The following is a 14897-nucleotide window of genomic DNA, read 5'->3' on the forward strand; positions in this document are numbered from 1 at the left end:
GGAGTCCATTCTGACCCACAGCGCCCCTAGAGGACAGAGTGGAACTGCCCACAGGGTCTCCAAGGCTGTCAATCTTCACAGAAGCAAAGCCCAAACCAAACCCACTGGTGGAATTCATTCCGACCCACAGTGCCCCTAGAGGACAGAGTGGAACTGCACCACAGGGTTTCCAAGGCTGTTGGTCTTCTCGGAAGCTGACTGCCTCATCTTTCTCCCTCAGAGTGGCTCATTGTGCTGCATTTTTGGTTAGCAGCTGAGCACTTTAACTGCTGTGCTACCAGGGCTCCTTAAAACATACTTAGCTCTAAAAATAAAATAAAATAATAAAACACTATGGAACACAGTTCTGCTCTGATACACTTGTCTCCAAAAAAAAGACCCTTAGCTCTTACTTGTTCTCTGGTGAAGGGAATTCTGTTCATATGGGTCTGAGTTGGTCCCTTACCACAGCAGAAGTTCACATGGCATGAATGGGCCACTAGTGTTTGAGGACTGCTAAGTAGCTGGATAACCAGGCAGTTGGATATAGTGAGCTGAAGAGTGATGACCACATGCAGGAAGTCAAGAATGTTCTGAAAAGGAAGAGGATGAACCTAAATATTCAACAGGAACTGTCTAAATACATGATGGTGTGTTCCTAGAGTGGAATATTCTGGAACCTAGCACCTCACTCTAAAAACGAGCCTACAGCTATTGATCAAAGGACAGACCTTATGTATAGTATCATATGGAAACTTCTGTTGTTTTTGTATGTTTTTGATTTTCTTCTCTTTATTTTCTGTCTTTCTCTTCTGGAACTCCTGTTGTTGTTGTTGTTGTTAGGTGCCGCTGAGTCAGACCCAACTCATAGCGACCCCTCTTTGGGTTTCCAAGGCAGTATCACTACGGAAGTAGATTGCCCAACCTTCCTTTCAAGGAGTGGCTGGTGGGTTTGAACTGCCAGCCTTCTGGTTAGCAGTCAAGTGCCTTAGGCACTACGCCACCAGGGCTCCCTCTGGAACTCCTGCTAGGTTGACTTTGGCACTTCTGGATTTGTTCATCTTCCATGTTTCTTATTTTTTCTCATATTTTCCATCTATCTATTTCCATTTTCTATTTCACATATTTGCTAAACTTGGTTCTCGAAGCCAGGAGTCTTCAGCTGTGTCTGTGATGTTATTTGGTGCCTCTTACTAATTTGGTGTAGCAGTCATTTGTGTGTTTTAAGTGCTCTTTCCTCCGTTTTCGTTATCTCATAGATGCAGTGCTATCTCGAGAGGCTCTGAAGACACTAACTGGAGTGTTAGAGAAGCCGTCTTCCATTCCCTAAGTGGTCTTTGTTTTCTCAGTCCTCATTGTTCTGGGTGTTGGTCTTGGTCATTTTCTTTTGTGCTGTTGGTTTTCTGTAGATGTCTGGAGACAGCTGATTGGTTGACTGCAGTTATGAGCCAGGTTGCATGGATGTTAGCTTGTCTGGCATGTGTCCCTTCAGCTGTGAGGATCTGTGTCTACACCAGCTCTCTCTCGTGTTGGGAAAACTGATTGGGGCACTGAGTATGTGGGCAGAATATGTGGGTGGCAGGCTTCTCAGTTCAACAGGCAGACTGGGACCTCCCTCAAACCAATGTCAAGATTTTGACTCTATAGACGGAATGTGTAGTATATTTATCTAGGCTAAGATGTTCAGTCTTTTTTTTTTTTTTTTCCCTTCTTTGTCTCTTGTGAGCACTAGAATTTCTCTTACTCTGCCCAGCTTCATGGTTAGGGACCAGAATCACAGTAGGTCCCTCTCAGGAAGGAGCTCATCTTCCTCAGGGAGTAGTTCTCTGAGTTACCCTGGCTGGAGCTGTGGTGGCTGCTAGCACCTCTGTGTTGGCCTGGGTGTGGCAGTTAGAAAGGAAGGCTGGGTGGCAGTTGACCCAGCTCTTTGGCAGACACTCCTGTAGTTACTTTTAGGGATTACGGAGCTGGAGCTCACTTTTGTCTTAGTTCCTACTGATTTCTGCCACAGAGACTCTCTGGGGCCGCCTTGGAACCACGGCTTCCAGTCTGCTACAGTCTTAGCCAGTGTATGTTTTGGGTTTTGGTTCCTTTCCAAAAACCAAACTCACAGCCATGGAGTTGGATCCAACTCATAGCAGCCCTTCCTTGGGTTTCCAAGGCAATATCACTACGGAAGTAGATTGTCCAGTCTTCCTTCTGAGGAGCGGCTGGTGGGTTTGAACCGCCAGCCTTCTGGTGAGCAGGCAAATACCTTATCCCTGGTTTCAGTTCATTCTTACTGCTATTGATTTATTCACTTTGGTCCAGAAATAACACTAAGTTATTTCTGTGGAAGAGAGACGGGGTGGGTGGGGGGGACTGTATGTGTTTAATTCATCCCTTAACGTGAAAAACGTTGTCAGTCATTGATTTGCGTGAAGAGAAGGGCAATATACCAAATGGGAGTGACCAACATGGTGGCATTGAGGAAGGGAAAGACATAGAGAGGTACAGACAACAAAGATGAACCCTTTTGCACATACAGTACCGCGTTGTCAGTGAAGGCAAACATTGATATATGGGTGGATAGATGGGAGGTTAGGCTGAACTATTAGGTATGTCTGAAATGGGGAGCGTATCCAAGACCATGTATAGGGTTGGCAGACAATGGTCCTATAAGTTTACGTGAATGATCAGAATTCCCAGGTATGTAGTAGAGCTGACAAGGGGCAAGGTTGTAGTCACTGCTTGGTCACAGCCAGGTACCTAGAGGGACCGAGTAGTTGAACCTGTGGGCTTGGGACCATAGTTGCAGGGGACATCAAGCTCAATTGGCATAACATACTATATAAAACACTGTTCCACCTCCTACTTTGGTGAGTAGCAACTGGGATCTTAAAAGCTGCCATCTAGAAGCAACGATGGGTCTCTCCTTGTCTAGAGCAACGAAGAATGAAGAAAACCAAAATTCATGGAAACAATTAGTCCTAGCCACTGGTATACCATCCGATCTGCAGCCTATATGACTATGAGACCTGAAGAACTAGATGGTGCCCGGCTACCACTGTCATCCACATGGAAGGGGCTCTATCTAGGAGATCCTTGATAGAGAGGGAGAACAATGTGGAACAAAACTCAAAATCATTTGGAGAATTAAAAAAACGGGGGGGGCGGGGACCAGGTTTGCTGGTCCGATAGAGTCTGGTGGAACCACTGAGACTATGGCCTCTAGCTGCCCTTCAGGTCTGGAATTGAACCCACACCTGTGGCTTGCAGCCAAACAAAAGACAGGCATAGGAGTTGAACAGTTACCTGAGGTAGATACACTCCTTGGAGAGAACAATCATGGGAGAAAGAAGGGCTGCTTATGCGCAGGGAGACAGCTCATGGGGCAGGAATGTATGGAGGGATGGACACTGGGAAGAGGTAAGTATGGGGAGGAAGTGGGAGGGGAGCTGTTGCATTGTGGGAAATTATAGTCAATGTTATGAGACAAAGTGTATGTAAACTGCTGTATGGAAAGTGAATTTGCTCTGTAAATCTTCACCCAAATCACAATTAAAAAAGAAAAAGAAAAACCTTGTTGATCAATTTAAAATGGTGGAAAAGGGAACCAAGGAACAGAGCTAGTTACTCGTCCTTTTAAGCTTGACTTCTTTGAAAACAAATCAATGGTAGAGAAACTGTGAGGGAGAAATAACAGGCGGGCTTTTAGCAGAACGGTTTAATTCCTTTTCCACGCTGAGGCTGACTGTCGTCTTTCAGATCCTGAATGTCACTGTGGGGCCTTCGAGGACGGCCCCCCGGCGGGGCCCTGTGAATATCGTCTTTACCGTCAGGAACTCGCAGGGGTTTCTCAACGGCTCGGAAGTCAGTGAGCTGCTCCGGAACTTGAGCGTGGTGGAGTTCAGCTTCTACCTGGGCTACCCCGTGCTGCAGATCGCCGAGCGTGAGTACCGCACGGCCCTCCGTGTGGCCGGCCACGGTCCACCCCCGGCTTTTCTAGGGGCACTCTTGTTGTGAGGTGCCGTCGAGTCAGCTCCAACTCATAGTGACCCAATGTACAACAGAACAAGCACCCTTAAAGTGTGCCAGAAACAGCAACAACAAAACCCTTCACTGGTTTTAGAAAAGATGAACCTGCAGCAATGGAGAACTGATCTGCGATTGCCGGGGATCAAGGGTGGGAGGGGTGTTTGGCTGCAGGAGGGCAGCAGAAGGGAGCTTTTGGGACGTGACGAAACTGTTCTGTCTCATGACTGTGTGGGAGTGACACAACTCCGTGTTCGTCAGAACCTATAAAATCGCATGCCAGCAAGAGTGTGGCAAATTTGAAAGTAAAGCAAACAGACAATAAAAACACACAAGTCTTGGCTTCCCGCTACAGCCGTGAAATTCATAGAGCAAGTGGCAGGGAGGTGGTAGGGGTGGGGGCTGGCCATTCACTGAAGAAATAGTGGGTTCCAGTGATTTGGTCATAAAAAGGAAGGCAGTAGAGGGATGTACTACAACGTGGACTAACACTGAGAACACGATATTGAGAGAAAGAGGCTGGAGTCACAAAGACATTTATTACAACATTTCTAGGCAAATCTGTTGGCACAGGAAGTACATTCATGGTTGGCGGGGGCTGGGAGTGGGACTGGGGGACACAGACAGTGACTGCTAATGGGCTGTGTTGTGTGGGTGTGTGCAAACCAATGTTCTAGAATTGATCGTGGTGATGGTTGCACAACTTTGTGCATGTACTAAAAACCACGGAAGGGTACGTTTTAGGTGAGTTTTGTGGCACGTGGATTACATCTGAGTAAACTGTTAAAAAGAACAAGCTGAAGGCGGTCCAAATGCCTCAGAGTCTTCATCAGGATGGAACCGCCAGATGGCCCAATGATTCTTACCATGTGCTGATAATTCAGTTAGAGAGAATAACTCGTAACAAACGAGAAGGCTATCAAAACATACAGAAGTGAGCTGTAACATGCAAAAATAAACAGGGATAAGAGTGTGGTTTACAAAAAGCTGCTTTTAGCGATGTACAGAACACGCACAGCTAACATACTAACAACAGCAATAGCAACGGGGGGGGGCTGGGACAGCAGGTGTAGACCGGGAGTCTCCCCGCCCAGCAGGACAAACAGACCCTGAGTCAGCACAGGAGACTGAGCGTCCTCAGAACACAGTGACTCACTGCTCTGAAACAAGGACGTTAGAAAATGACACTGGAGGGGGAATGATGGCTGATGGCGGTGAGAAGCCGCGTGTCTGGGAGGTGGTGTGAGTAGGCCTTTCTTCTCTTGCCTCTTTCTCCTCGAGACTTGTGGGCTCAGAAACTGCTCATTGCCCATGTCCTCATGTCTGTCCGGCATTTTGTGCTTCCCTGTTGATGGAGAGGCAATGTTACCGCTTACCTGGAACAGCTCCCTTCTGACCGTTGCAAACGTCCTTTTTACGGACTCTCCTCCTTCCCCGCCCCTCTCCTGCAGCCTTCCAGTACCCCCAGCTCAACTTGTCTCAGCTGCTGGAGTCTTCCTGGGTCAGAACAGGTACGTGAACTCACAGCATGTTTGGGGAACTATGGGTAACGGAGTCTGAGCAGGGGATTGAGCCGATGCCCTTCCTGTTTCTAAATTCAGGGCAACATGTACCTGGGATTCTTGGCAAAGAACGGCAGGAAGGGGTGGAAGGCTGGCTGTGGGGACCTGTCCCGCTGGGCTATGACACGAAAAGACTGGCTTTCGTTTCAGATGCCAACACCAAGAGCAGGGCAGAGGCTGGCGGCAGCCTGCCATCTCCTGACCCAGAATAGTCTCAAGTTCAGAAGCGAGGACCTTTTTTTTTCCTCAAATTGCTGTTGGTTTGGTTTTAGAAGGACCAGTGAAGCACTCGGCGAGCAAAGGAGCCTTTTCCCAGGAGGCCCAGCTGGGATGTTCCGAGTAGTGGCATTTCAGAGGAAGGTTTTCTAGACTGAAATAAAAATGGATGAGACTATTGCACTGTTCCCGGTGGCCCAGTGGGTACACAGAGCAGCAGTGGTGTGGGGGCCGTGCTCATGGGACAGTGATGGACACAGCTCACAGTTAAGTTCATGCTTAACGTACAACGTCCCCGTCAAGTTCCTGCAAGTGTGTTGGCCTCACTTCTGGGTACTTTTCCTAGCAGTCATTGTACCAATACCGGAGACAGGGCCTCTTTCCTCTGGTTTGTTATTAGTCCAAGTCTGCGGTCAAGATGAGGTGTGAACTCGCACTCCTGCCCGAGTCTTGAGAGAAGTGCAGACGAAGTAACCGAGCTTGGGTAGGAAGTCCCGCCGCAAAGCTTCTGCGGTTCTGGGTCTCTGGCCGCCAGCGGGTAAGGCTCGGAGCTGGAGGTGCAGATGAGACCCGGGCAGTGCCTTCTGGGCTCTCCCGCAGGCTGGTCCCTTTCGGATGTCTCCTGGCTGGGCGTCAGCGTTGTGGAGTGATGCTCGATGGAGCTCTCTTCCACATGCACACACACCCATTCACATTTACACACATACGTGCACACGTTCCCATCCATGCACACACACACACTTCCACATGTACACACACATGTTCCCACACACGCACGTGCACATCCGTACATGCACATGTGCCCTCACACATGCACACATGTGTAATGCCCCACATGTACACACATGTGCATGTATACACACGCACACACACACATGTGCACACACACACTCATGCATGTTCACGCGCCTCTTCTCCACCGCTGGCTAACTTGCTGTGCGGTCCGTGTGTCCTCTGCTCTAAACGCAGTCCTCCTGGGTGTCTTCGAGAGGCAGCTGCAGAATGAAGTCTTCCAAGCGGAGATGGAACGCAAGCTGGCCCAGCTGCTCGGCGAGGTTCTCTCGAGGAGGCGGATGTGGAGACGGGCCACCGTGGCCGTGGGGAGCAGTGTGGTGCAGGTGCGCCAGGGAGGGGGCAGGGGCAGAGAGCACGCCTGAGACCCGGCTGCACGGCCCGCGACTAGGGGGCGCTGGAGAGAGTCCAGTTGGAGGGCTGCTCTCTTAGGGAGCTACCGGTGTGGCAACTTTAGTTCAGCGAGAGTCCAGGCAGGTGTTTACCGAGTCCTTAGTGAGCGGTGGGCATGCAGCAGACCTGGGGCACAGACGTAGAGTCCTTACTGAGTTGCCGCACTATCAGATGACCTTAATCTTTCTTAAGAACAGTGTTTTTTAGTGACCAGACATGCATTCTGCTCTCTGGAATGCTGAGGATTCCTGGTCACATCGTAGACATAGACCACTGAGCTGGAAGGGGCCTAAGGATCCAGGGAGAGCCGGTTCCTTCCTGTGTCCCGGCCGGCCTCCTCCTCCTCCCATTCCACCGGGTGTCTGTCTCCTCCTGCCCCAGATCCTCACTGTGAGAAGCTGGCAGGAAGGGGACAAAATCAAGATGAGTTTGAATTGAAAAGTGACCTACTTTTACAATGCAGACACTCAGAGAGGGTCGGGCTGTTCTTGATTTCCATCTCAACATGAATGATACTATTTTTGACTGTTTCCTTTAGCAACGCTGATTGGAGAGAGAGGGGTCAGGGATCCCTAGAGCTGGGGCGCTTCAGAGGTGGAAACCAGGGTGCCGTCCTGACTTGAGGAGTGGGGAGTCAGGGCCCCAGGTCCGTCTTCTGTCTTCCAGGTGGTGAACGTGTCCAGGCTGGAGGGAGACGACCACCCCGTGCAGCTAATCTACTTTGTGGAGGATCGAGACGGAGAGAGACTCAGTGCGGCCAAGTCCTCAGACCTGATCAACAGGATGGACGTCCAGAGAGCCGCCATCATCCTGGGTTATCGGATCCAGGGCGCCATTGCCCAGCGTAAGTCCACCAGGCCCGGCCTCTGTGCAGTCTTCCGCGCTGTGGCGGGGTCAGCGGCCACCCTTTTCTGACCGGGAGCTCTCAATTTAGAGTATCTTGATGTGCGCTTAGGAGATTTAAGATCTTCGACCTATGAAATCAAACGCCCAGACCGTCTTTATTGTGGATTTCAGTTGCTTGTTGCTGTGGTCTTCACTGCTGTCTTTCCAGCTGGCATTTTGTGTTCACACAACAGCAGTGTTGGAGTTCTAGATGGCGGTCCCTGGGGGGAGCTGTGAAACCAGCCCTACCCTCTGTTTCTGTTTAGAATACCTGGGGAGTGAAAATGAACGTGCTTGACTGCTAATCAGAAGGCTGTAGACTCAAGTCCACGCTGGGGCCCCTCAGAAGAAAGGCCTGGTGATTGGTTTCCAAAAACCAGCCGTTGAAAACCCCATGGAGCCCAGTTCCACTCTGACCCACGGGCTCATCACCAGGAGTGACTGACAGGGCTGACTCACCAGCCACTGTTTTCTTTTTAAGTAACTTTGGTCTTTTTCCCTTACTCCTGTTCTACTTCTGTGTTTAATATTTGTTTGCTCTGTATTTATTCCAAAATCTTGTGTGTCCTGTTTTGAACGTCGGTGGACAGTGAGTCAAGCAGGAAACAGGGCGGCGCCCTCTGGGTTTACTGGCCCCTCCAAGGTCTTTGAACACAAAAAGCCCTTGGTGGCAGCCTTTCCATCCTCTCTCTCCAACCCTGTCCTCCCACCGCTCCACCATTTACAAAGAGGTGTCTGATATTTCTTTATTGTCATTGGAAGGTACTTGACCTCAGTCCTGCGTCCAGCGTTTCCTTACGGCGCCTTCTTCTCTGACTCACAGATTTGGGGTGTTCAGAATTAAGAAATGGGAGAGGCAGAGAAGAGGGTGGTTCTGTAAATATGCCTTTACGAGTCAGGCTGCTATTTTTAAACAAAAAAATACTTATTTTTTGTGGCAGTTCACACAGCAAACCTATAGCCGTTCCCAATTTGACACGAACACTTCGGTGATGTTAGTTACCTCCTTCCCAACACGGTCTCTCCCTGTATTGCTTCCTCTCCGGGATTCAGGCTCTCTGCCCCTGAACGTTCTTGGCTGTGCTTTGTCAGTTTACGCTACTGTAGATGGTTCTTTGTGAGAGCTCGCTGCTCAAGGGGAACGTTCTGTGTGACGGGGCTAAACTTGTTTAGCTTCACGGCATAGTTTGGGTTTTGGTTTAAAGCTTACTGTGGGCATTAGATTCAGGGTCTCCCCCAGTCTGCGTGGGTCCTGTGAGTCTAGTTTCCACACCTGTGTGACGTTCTGGTTCCTGGTTTTCCTGCTTTTGATCAGGATCCATCGGTTGGGTCAGACTGCCACTGCACTGGAAGTGTGTTCTTCTCAGCGATTCGGGGAGCTGCCCTGGTACAGAGCACAGTGACACCTGGTCCCCGTGGGTGAGAGAAGTCAGGGTTTGGAGGGAACTCAGCATCTGAAACGTTGAGGAAACTGCACACACAGCACGTAGGCGACAAAGGCAGTTTTCAGAAATGTCAGTGAGGAGTTACCGTTGGTTGTGGAAGGCTCCTTGTGAAGCCTTTACCTGTCCCTTGAAACCAACTGGGATGAGGGCTGGTGGCCACACTTGTCTGATATGTGGATGACTGGGGTTGTTGTTGTTGTTGTTACGTGACTCATGGCGACCTTATGCACAATAGACTGAGACGCTGCCCGGTCCTGGGCCAGCCTCACGATCCCTCCTGTACCGGACTCTGAGGAGGGTTTTCAGTGCCTTCAGACCCGAGGGGCTCATCGTCCAGCATGATGTCGCCCAGTGTTTCATAGCTGCTCGTAAGGTTTTCACTGGCCAGTTCTGTGAGAAGTGGATGGCTGCCTCCTTCTTCCAAGTCTGGATGAATGACGGGACTTTAAGCAGAGACCCTTGATGGTGTGTGTTCATGTATCTGCGCTGTGACGCATCTAACAGTTCCACAGCAGTGAGAAGAGGTAACGAGAGCCCCTGTTGACATTTCCACAGAGGTGACATCTCGGAGGAGAGGAGAGGTACCCACATGAGTCAAGCACTTCATTGTTTGGGTGCCGTCAGTCACTTTTGACTCCTAGCACAACTGCCCCACAGGGTTTTCTTGGCTGTAATCTGTAGGGGGGCAGATTGCTGGGTCTTTGCTCCCACGGAGCCACCGAGTGGGTTCATGTCACCAACCTTCTGTTAGCAGCTGAGCACTAAAATGTTACGCACTTGGCCTTGTTCAGTAAAAAGATGGATTGCACGTGACGGTGTAATCTACTGAATCATCCACTTCAAAATACTTCAAGTGGTGAGTGTTTTATTATGGTATTTTACTACAGTTAAAAATACAAAGACTGACTGCACGGGGATGTGGTCGCCTCCTCATTTTACTTCCATCTGCTTTTGCTCCCGCCCTCCCCCGTCCTGGGATCAGGTGACAACCCCAGGAACAGCAGCCCAGGGGTCCAGGGGTGTCGAGGTAGGAAGCTCGGCTGAGACCAGACCAGTCTAGGAGCAGCCTCTGGGCACTGGGTCAGGGCCTCTTCTGGGAGCCTCTGGGTGGCACCAATGCTTAAACTGCTGATTGAAAGGTTGGCGGTTCCAACCCCCTCAGGCACCTCGGGAGACAGGCCTGGTGGCCTGCCTCGGAAGGGCCACAGCCTTTAGCGCCCTGCGCTGCTGTCGTGTGTCATCGGGTCACTTCTGACTCCAGCGTCCCCGTGGGTCCGAGCAGAGCTGCCCCACGGTTTCCCAGGCTGTGGTCCTCCCCAGGGCCCATCACAGGTCTCGTCTCCCCAAGTCGGCGGTGGGTACGGCCCTCTGCCTTTCGGTCAGGAGCTTAACCCCTGTGCCTCCAGGGCTCCTTCTGGAAACCCTCTGCAGCAGTTCTACTCTGCACACACGGGGTCTCCAGGAGTGGAGCCCACTTGGCAGCACCAACAGGACACCACTCTGAGCATTTCCCCGTCACGTGTGCCTCTCCTGGTGCGTTTGCTCCAGTGCACCGGCACCCCCTCGTCACGTCTCAGGGGCCCAAACCTGAACTTAAACCAGCCATGGTTTCCCCTTTGAGCACACGACTCCCTCGCAGGTGGTTCCCTCCTAGGAGATGAGTGTACAACCATCCCTGCCCACGGAGATTCAGATGATCTTGACGAGACAGGACTCAGGGTCGTGACTGTTCTCATGAAGAAGGGTACAGGGCTTGTTGAGATGGTAAATTTATGTAAGAAAATGCATTTTAAAAGAACGGGGTGCCATTGGCAAGGCAAAGACAGCACGCAAGGAGTTAGAAGAGGGAGCCGTTGATACATCTGGGAGAAGCTGTCACAGAGGGGCCTTAAAGAATGGGGGGCATTTTGCTTTAAGGAACTTTGTGCCTGGAGCCTTGGACGTAGGGGTACTGGGCCCCGTGACAGATGGGCACAGCTGGTGAAGGAGTTCAGCAGGACGAAGAATCAAAGGAAGGGTGATCATCCAGGACTGTGAAGGTGGAGGGGCTGAGGGTTCAGCATGGGCAACAGTGGCCGTCATATGATTTGGAAATTGTGAGAGACCAGTTGTCCCGAGTAGAGATGACAGGGACTTTGTACAGAAAGGCAGTTTGGTAAATGGGTTAAGAAGGAATTGTCAACATCAAGCTGAGTGAAGTGAGTCAGACAAAGAAGGCAGACACCGTGTGCTCCCACTTGTCTGCGATATTGAGGAGGGACAAGTGCGTGGAGACCCAGAGGTGGGTGGGAGAGGCTGACGAGGTTCTGAGTTTGGGAACAGAGGGTGGTAGTGGTACAGCATTGTGAATGTAATTAGTGTCACTGAATCGAACATGTGAAAATGGGTGAAAACGCAAATGTCTCGTTATATGCATTTTACCACAATATGAAAAAAGATGAGAACACCATCCAACGACTTCATAGCAATATGTTTGTAAGTGTGCAAGTGACCACCGTCCTAAAAAATGAAAGTGTAAAGAGTGGACTCACATGGAAGTTGCCTGAGTACTCCTTCCCAGTGGCGCTTGGTGAATGTTTGCTGACTGCTGTTTTGATAAGGTCTTCTGGATGTCTTTTCTTCCTTGTCTGCAGCCGTGGACTGGGTGAAGAGGCCGTCCCCAGAGACGCAGACCAGCAACCTCTGGGTCACCGTGGGCGTGGTCATCCCGGTGCTGGTGGTCATGGTGATCGTGGTGATCCTCTACTGGAAGGTGTGCCGCACAGACAAGCTGGACTTCCAGCCTGACACTGTGGCCAACATCCAGCAGCGCCAGAAGGTAAGAGCGGACACACCAGTGTCACGGGTGTGACTGGCGGGACAGGGTGAGGACAGGGCGGAGGGCGTGGAGGAAATCTTTCGCCTTTAAGGATGACATCCCTTTGCGTTCGTATCTGCTTACTGACACCCAGTCTTCTGCAGCATCACATCTGTTCCAAGAGCAGAACACTGCATAAAAGGTTAGCCATGCCGTGAGTTCTGGGTTCTGCTGCACTTTTACTTTGCAAGGGTCATTTGGGACAGTGTGTCCACCCCATCTCTGTGTGAACTCGGAGAGTGTGTCTAACCTTTCTCTGTGTGAACTTGGAGAGTGTGTCCACGTAGTGTCTGTGTGAACTCGGAGAGTGTGTCCATTCTGTCTCTGTGTGAACTCGGAGAGTGTGTCCACGTAGTGTCTGTGTGAACTCGGAGAGTGTGTCCATCTCATCTCTGTGTGAACTTGGAGAGTGTGTCCATTCTGTTTCTGTGTGAGCCTGGAGAGTATGTACACCCTGTCTCTGTGAACCCAGAGAGTGTGTCCACCTCATCTCTGTGTAAACTCAGAAAATCTGTCCACCCAGTCTCTGTGTGAACTCGGAGACTGTGTCCACCCTGTCTCTGTGTAAACTTGGAGAGTGTGTCCATCCCATCTCTGTGTGGACTTGGAGGGTGTGTTCACCCCGTCTCTGTATGAACTCTGATTTGTTTGTTAAAAAATAAACAGTTCCCGTCAAGTCGACTCCAACTTGTAGTGTCCCTGAGAGTGTCAGAGGAGAAATGTGCTCCACAGAGTTTCCAGTGGCTTTATCCCAAGGTGCATCTAGGTGGACTTGAACCCCCGACCTTTCGGTCGGCACTGGGCACCAGCCTGGGACCCGCTGCTCCCTTTGACATGTAGGTATTTGTAGAGACCAAGCAGCAGGAGGATTTTGCAGATCCGTGCGCCTGTTCCTTCCGTAGCTAACCCCATGAAGCGGCTCCTTTCTGGCCACTGTAGTGGAAGCCCACTTACCCACCTTAATCAAGACCATAATGAAAAAAGTCTGATCAGGTGCAAAGGCATATTAAATGGTAATACATGCCTTAAACGTTTTGTTTTAACTGAAACATGTCGGTGAGAATTCATTTGCAATCTTTCAGTGCACTCCGAATCGTGTGTGTGTGCATGCATGTGTGTGTATGTGTGGGTGCGTGCGTGTGTGTGCATGCATGTGTGTGCGTGCATGTGCGTGCGTGCGTGTGTGTGTCTGTAGACAGGCACTGTGTGTGGTCCTTCTTGTAATAAACAACTAAGCAGCACCCATCAGGCGCCAGCTACAGTTTCCAGTTTTGGTTGTTGGCAACCCGCCCCCCACCGCCTCTGCACTTTGAGGGTGAAATCGCCTTTACCAGGTTTGACAGCACATTTTTCGGCAGCTCACTTTCCAGGAGTCTCTGCAAAGCTGTGAACTTCCTTCTCATAGAAACAGCACTGCCTTTTCACATGTGTGTCTTGACAGCGTGCATGACATTTGATTGTCACATATGGTGTCAGAGCAAAGATGTCAGTCCTTCCTCAGTTTCTGGCTTGGTCGGAGACGAGCTCACGTGCTGCGGGCATTTAGCACAGCACGTCTGTTGGTGTGTGCTGACCAGGCTGCTGGATTTGTCCACATGCACCCTCTCTGGTGGTTTGGGGGCAGACACCTCACCTTCCCTGTGGGGGGCCTGGGTTCAGTGCTGGCCACGTACCTCATGTGCAGCCAACACCTGTCTGTCAGCGGAGGCTGGGGTGTCTCTGGGACACTGCACAAGGGTCAGCGGAGGCTGGAGTGTCTCTGGGATATGGCACAGATGTCATACCTCATGGGCAGCCAACACCCATCTGTCAGCAGAGGCTGGAGTGTCGCTGGGATGCTGACGGGGGTCAGTGGAGCGCCCAGACAAAGAGGACTAGGAAGAAAGGCCTGGCAAACCACTGTCTAAAAACAGCCGCGCCAACCGTGAATGACAGCGGGCCCGTTAGCGACCAGTCACGGGGATGGAGTTTCAGTCCATCGTGCGTGAGGCTGTCACGCGTCGGGCTGACTTGATGGCAGGTGACAACCCTGGATGGGTCTCGAGTTTAGAGGACTCACTTGACTTTGAACATCTGAGTTTATAAAAAGTAGCAAGCAAGAGGCAAACGAACAAGGAAAAAGGATGGCCCTATTAACCTTTTATTAACTTGTGTCTAATTGTCTTTGTGTCAGAAATCGTGTAAGTTATAAACGTGGACCTGCTGAGTGCAAATGGAGTCTAATCCTGGAGGGAGTTATTGGAGGGTGTTACTTGTTGTAGGGATTTACCAAAACAAAGCAAAACCTTGACTGAGTTACAGACATACCGTTAACAAGTCCATCAGAAGCCCTTTACACAATAGCACTATGCCTGTCACCTCAATCCCTTTATTATCCACATGGTCATGGAGACAGTGGAAAGCAGTACTTGGTGGACTGAAGGAGTCACACTGAGAACGTCATTGTGGTGAGAACAACAGTGGGTCTTGAGATGCTTTAGTTCTGGGGAAGGACACCACTTCAGGAGTCGTACTTTGACCTTTTATGTTTCCTGCTTCCCAGATGTTTGTGCCCCACTCCATGGGAGGCCCACCCAGTATCTGTCATGTCGCTGAACGCTCATGGGTCACCAGCTTTCAGGTTCAAAACAAGGTATCCCCTAAGTTTGCACCTTCTCCCATATCTCCTTCCCAAATAGGTTCCTGTCCTCCGCCTAAGAATCCCAGTGCCATGGAGCAGGTCACGACTCCTCGTGTCCGGCATTTAGAGTTTTG

General features: G+C 50.6%; 1 protein-coding gene across 1 annotated transcript in view; it reads left to right on the forward strand.

Moving 5' to 3' along the window:
* The window catches only part of KIAA1549 (KIAA1549 ortholog), a 97129-nt gene that overhangs the window by 15388 nt on the left and 66844 nt on the right, over window positions 1-14897 (forward strand). The window contains exons 6-10 of the mRNA XM_042782529.1: window positions 3727-3910; window positions 5445-5504; window positions 6741-6889; window positions 7623-7800; window positions 11920-12104. Of these exons, the coding sequence (XP_042638463.1) occupies window positions 3727-3910; window positions 5445-5504; window positions 6741-6889; window positions 7623-7800; window positions 11920-12104 (756 nt within the window). The remainder of the gene's footprint in view (window positions 1-3726; window positions 3911-5444; window positions 5505-6740; window positions 6890-7622; window positions 7801-11919; window positions 12105-14897) is intronic.

Source organism: Orycteropus afer, unplaced genomic scaffold, assembly GCF_000298275.1.
Source record: "Orycteropus afer afer isolate SDZICR_OR568_19922 unplaced genomic scaffold, OryAfe1.0 scaffold00358, whole genome shotgun sequence".
Lineage (NCBI taxonomy): Eukaryota > Metazoa > Chordata > Mammalia > Tubulidentata > Orycteropodidae > Orycteropus > Orycteropus afer.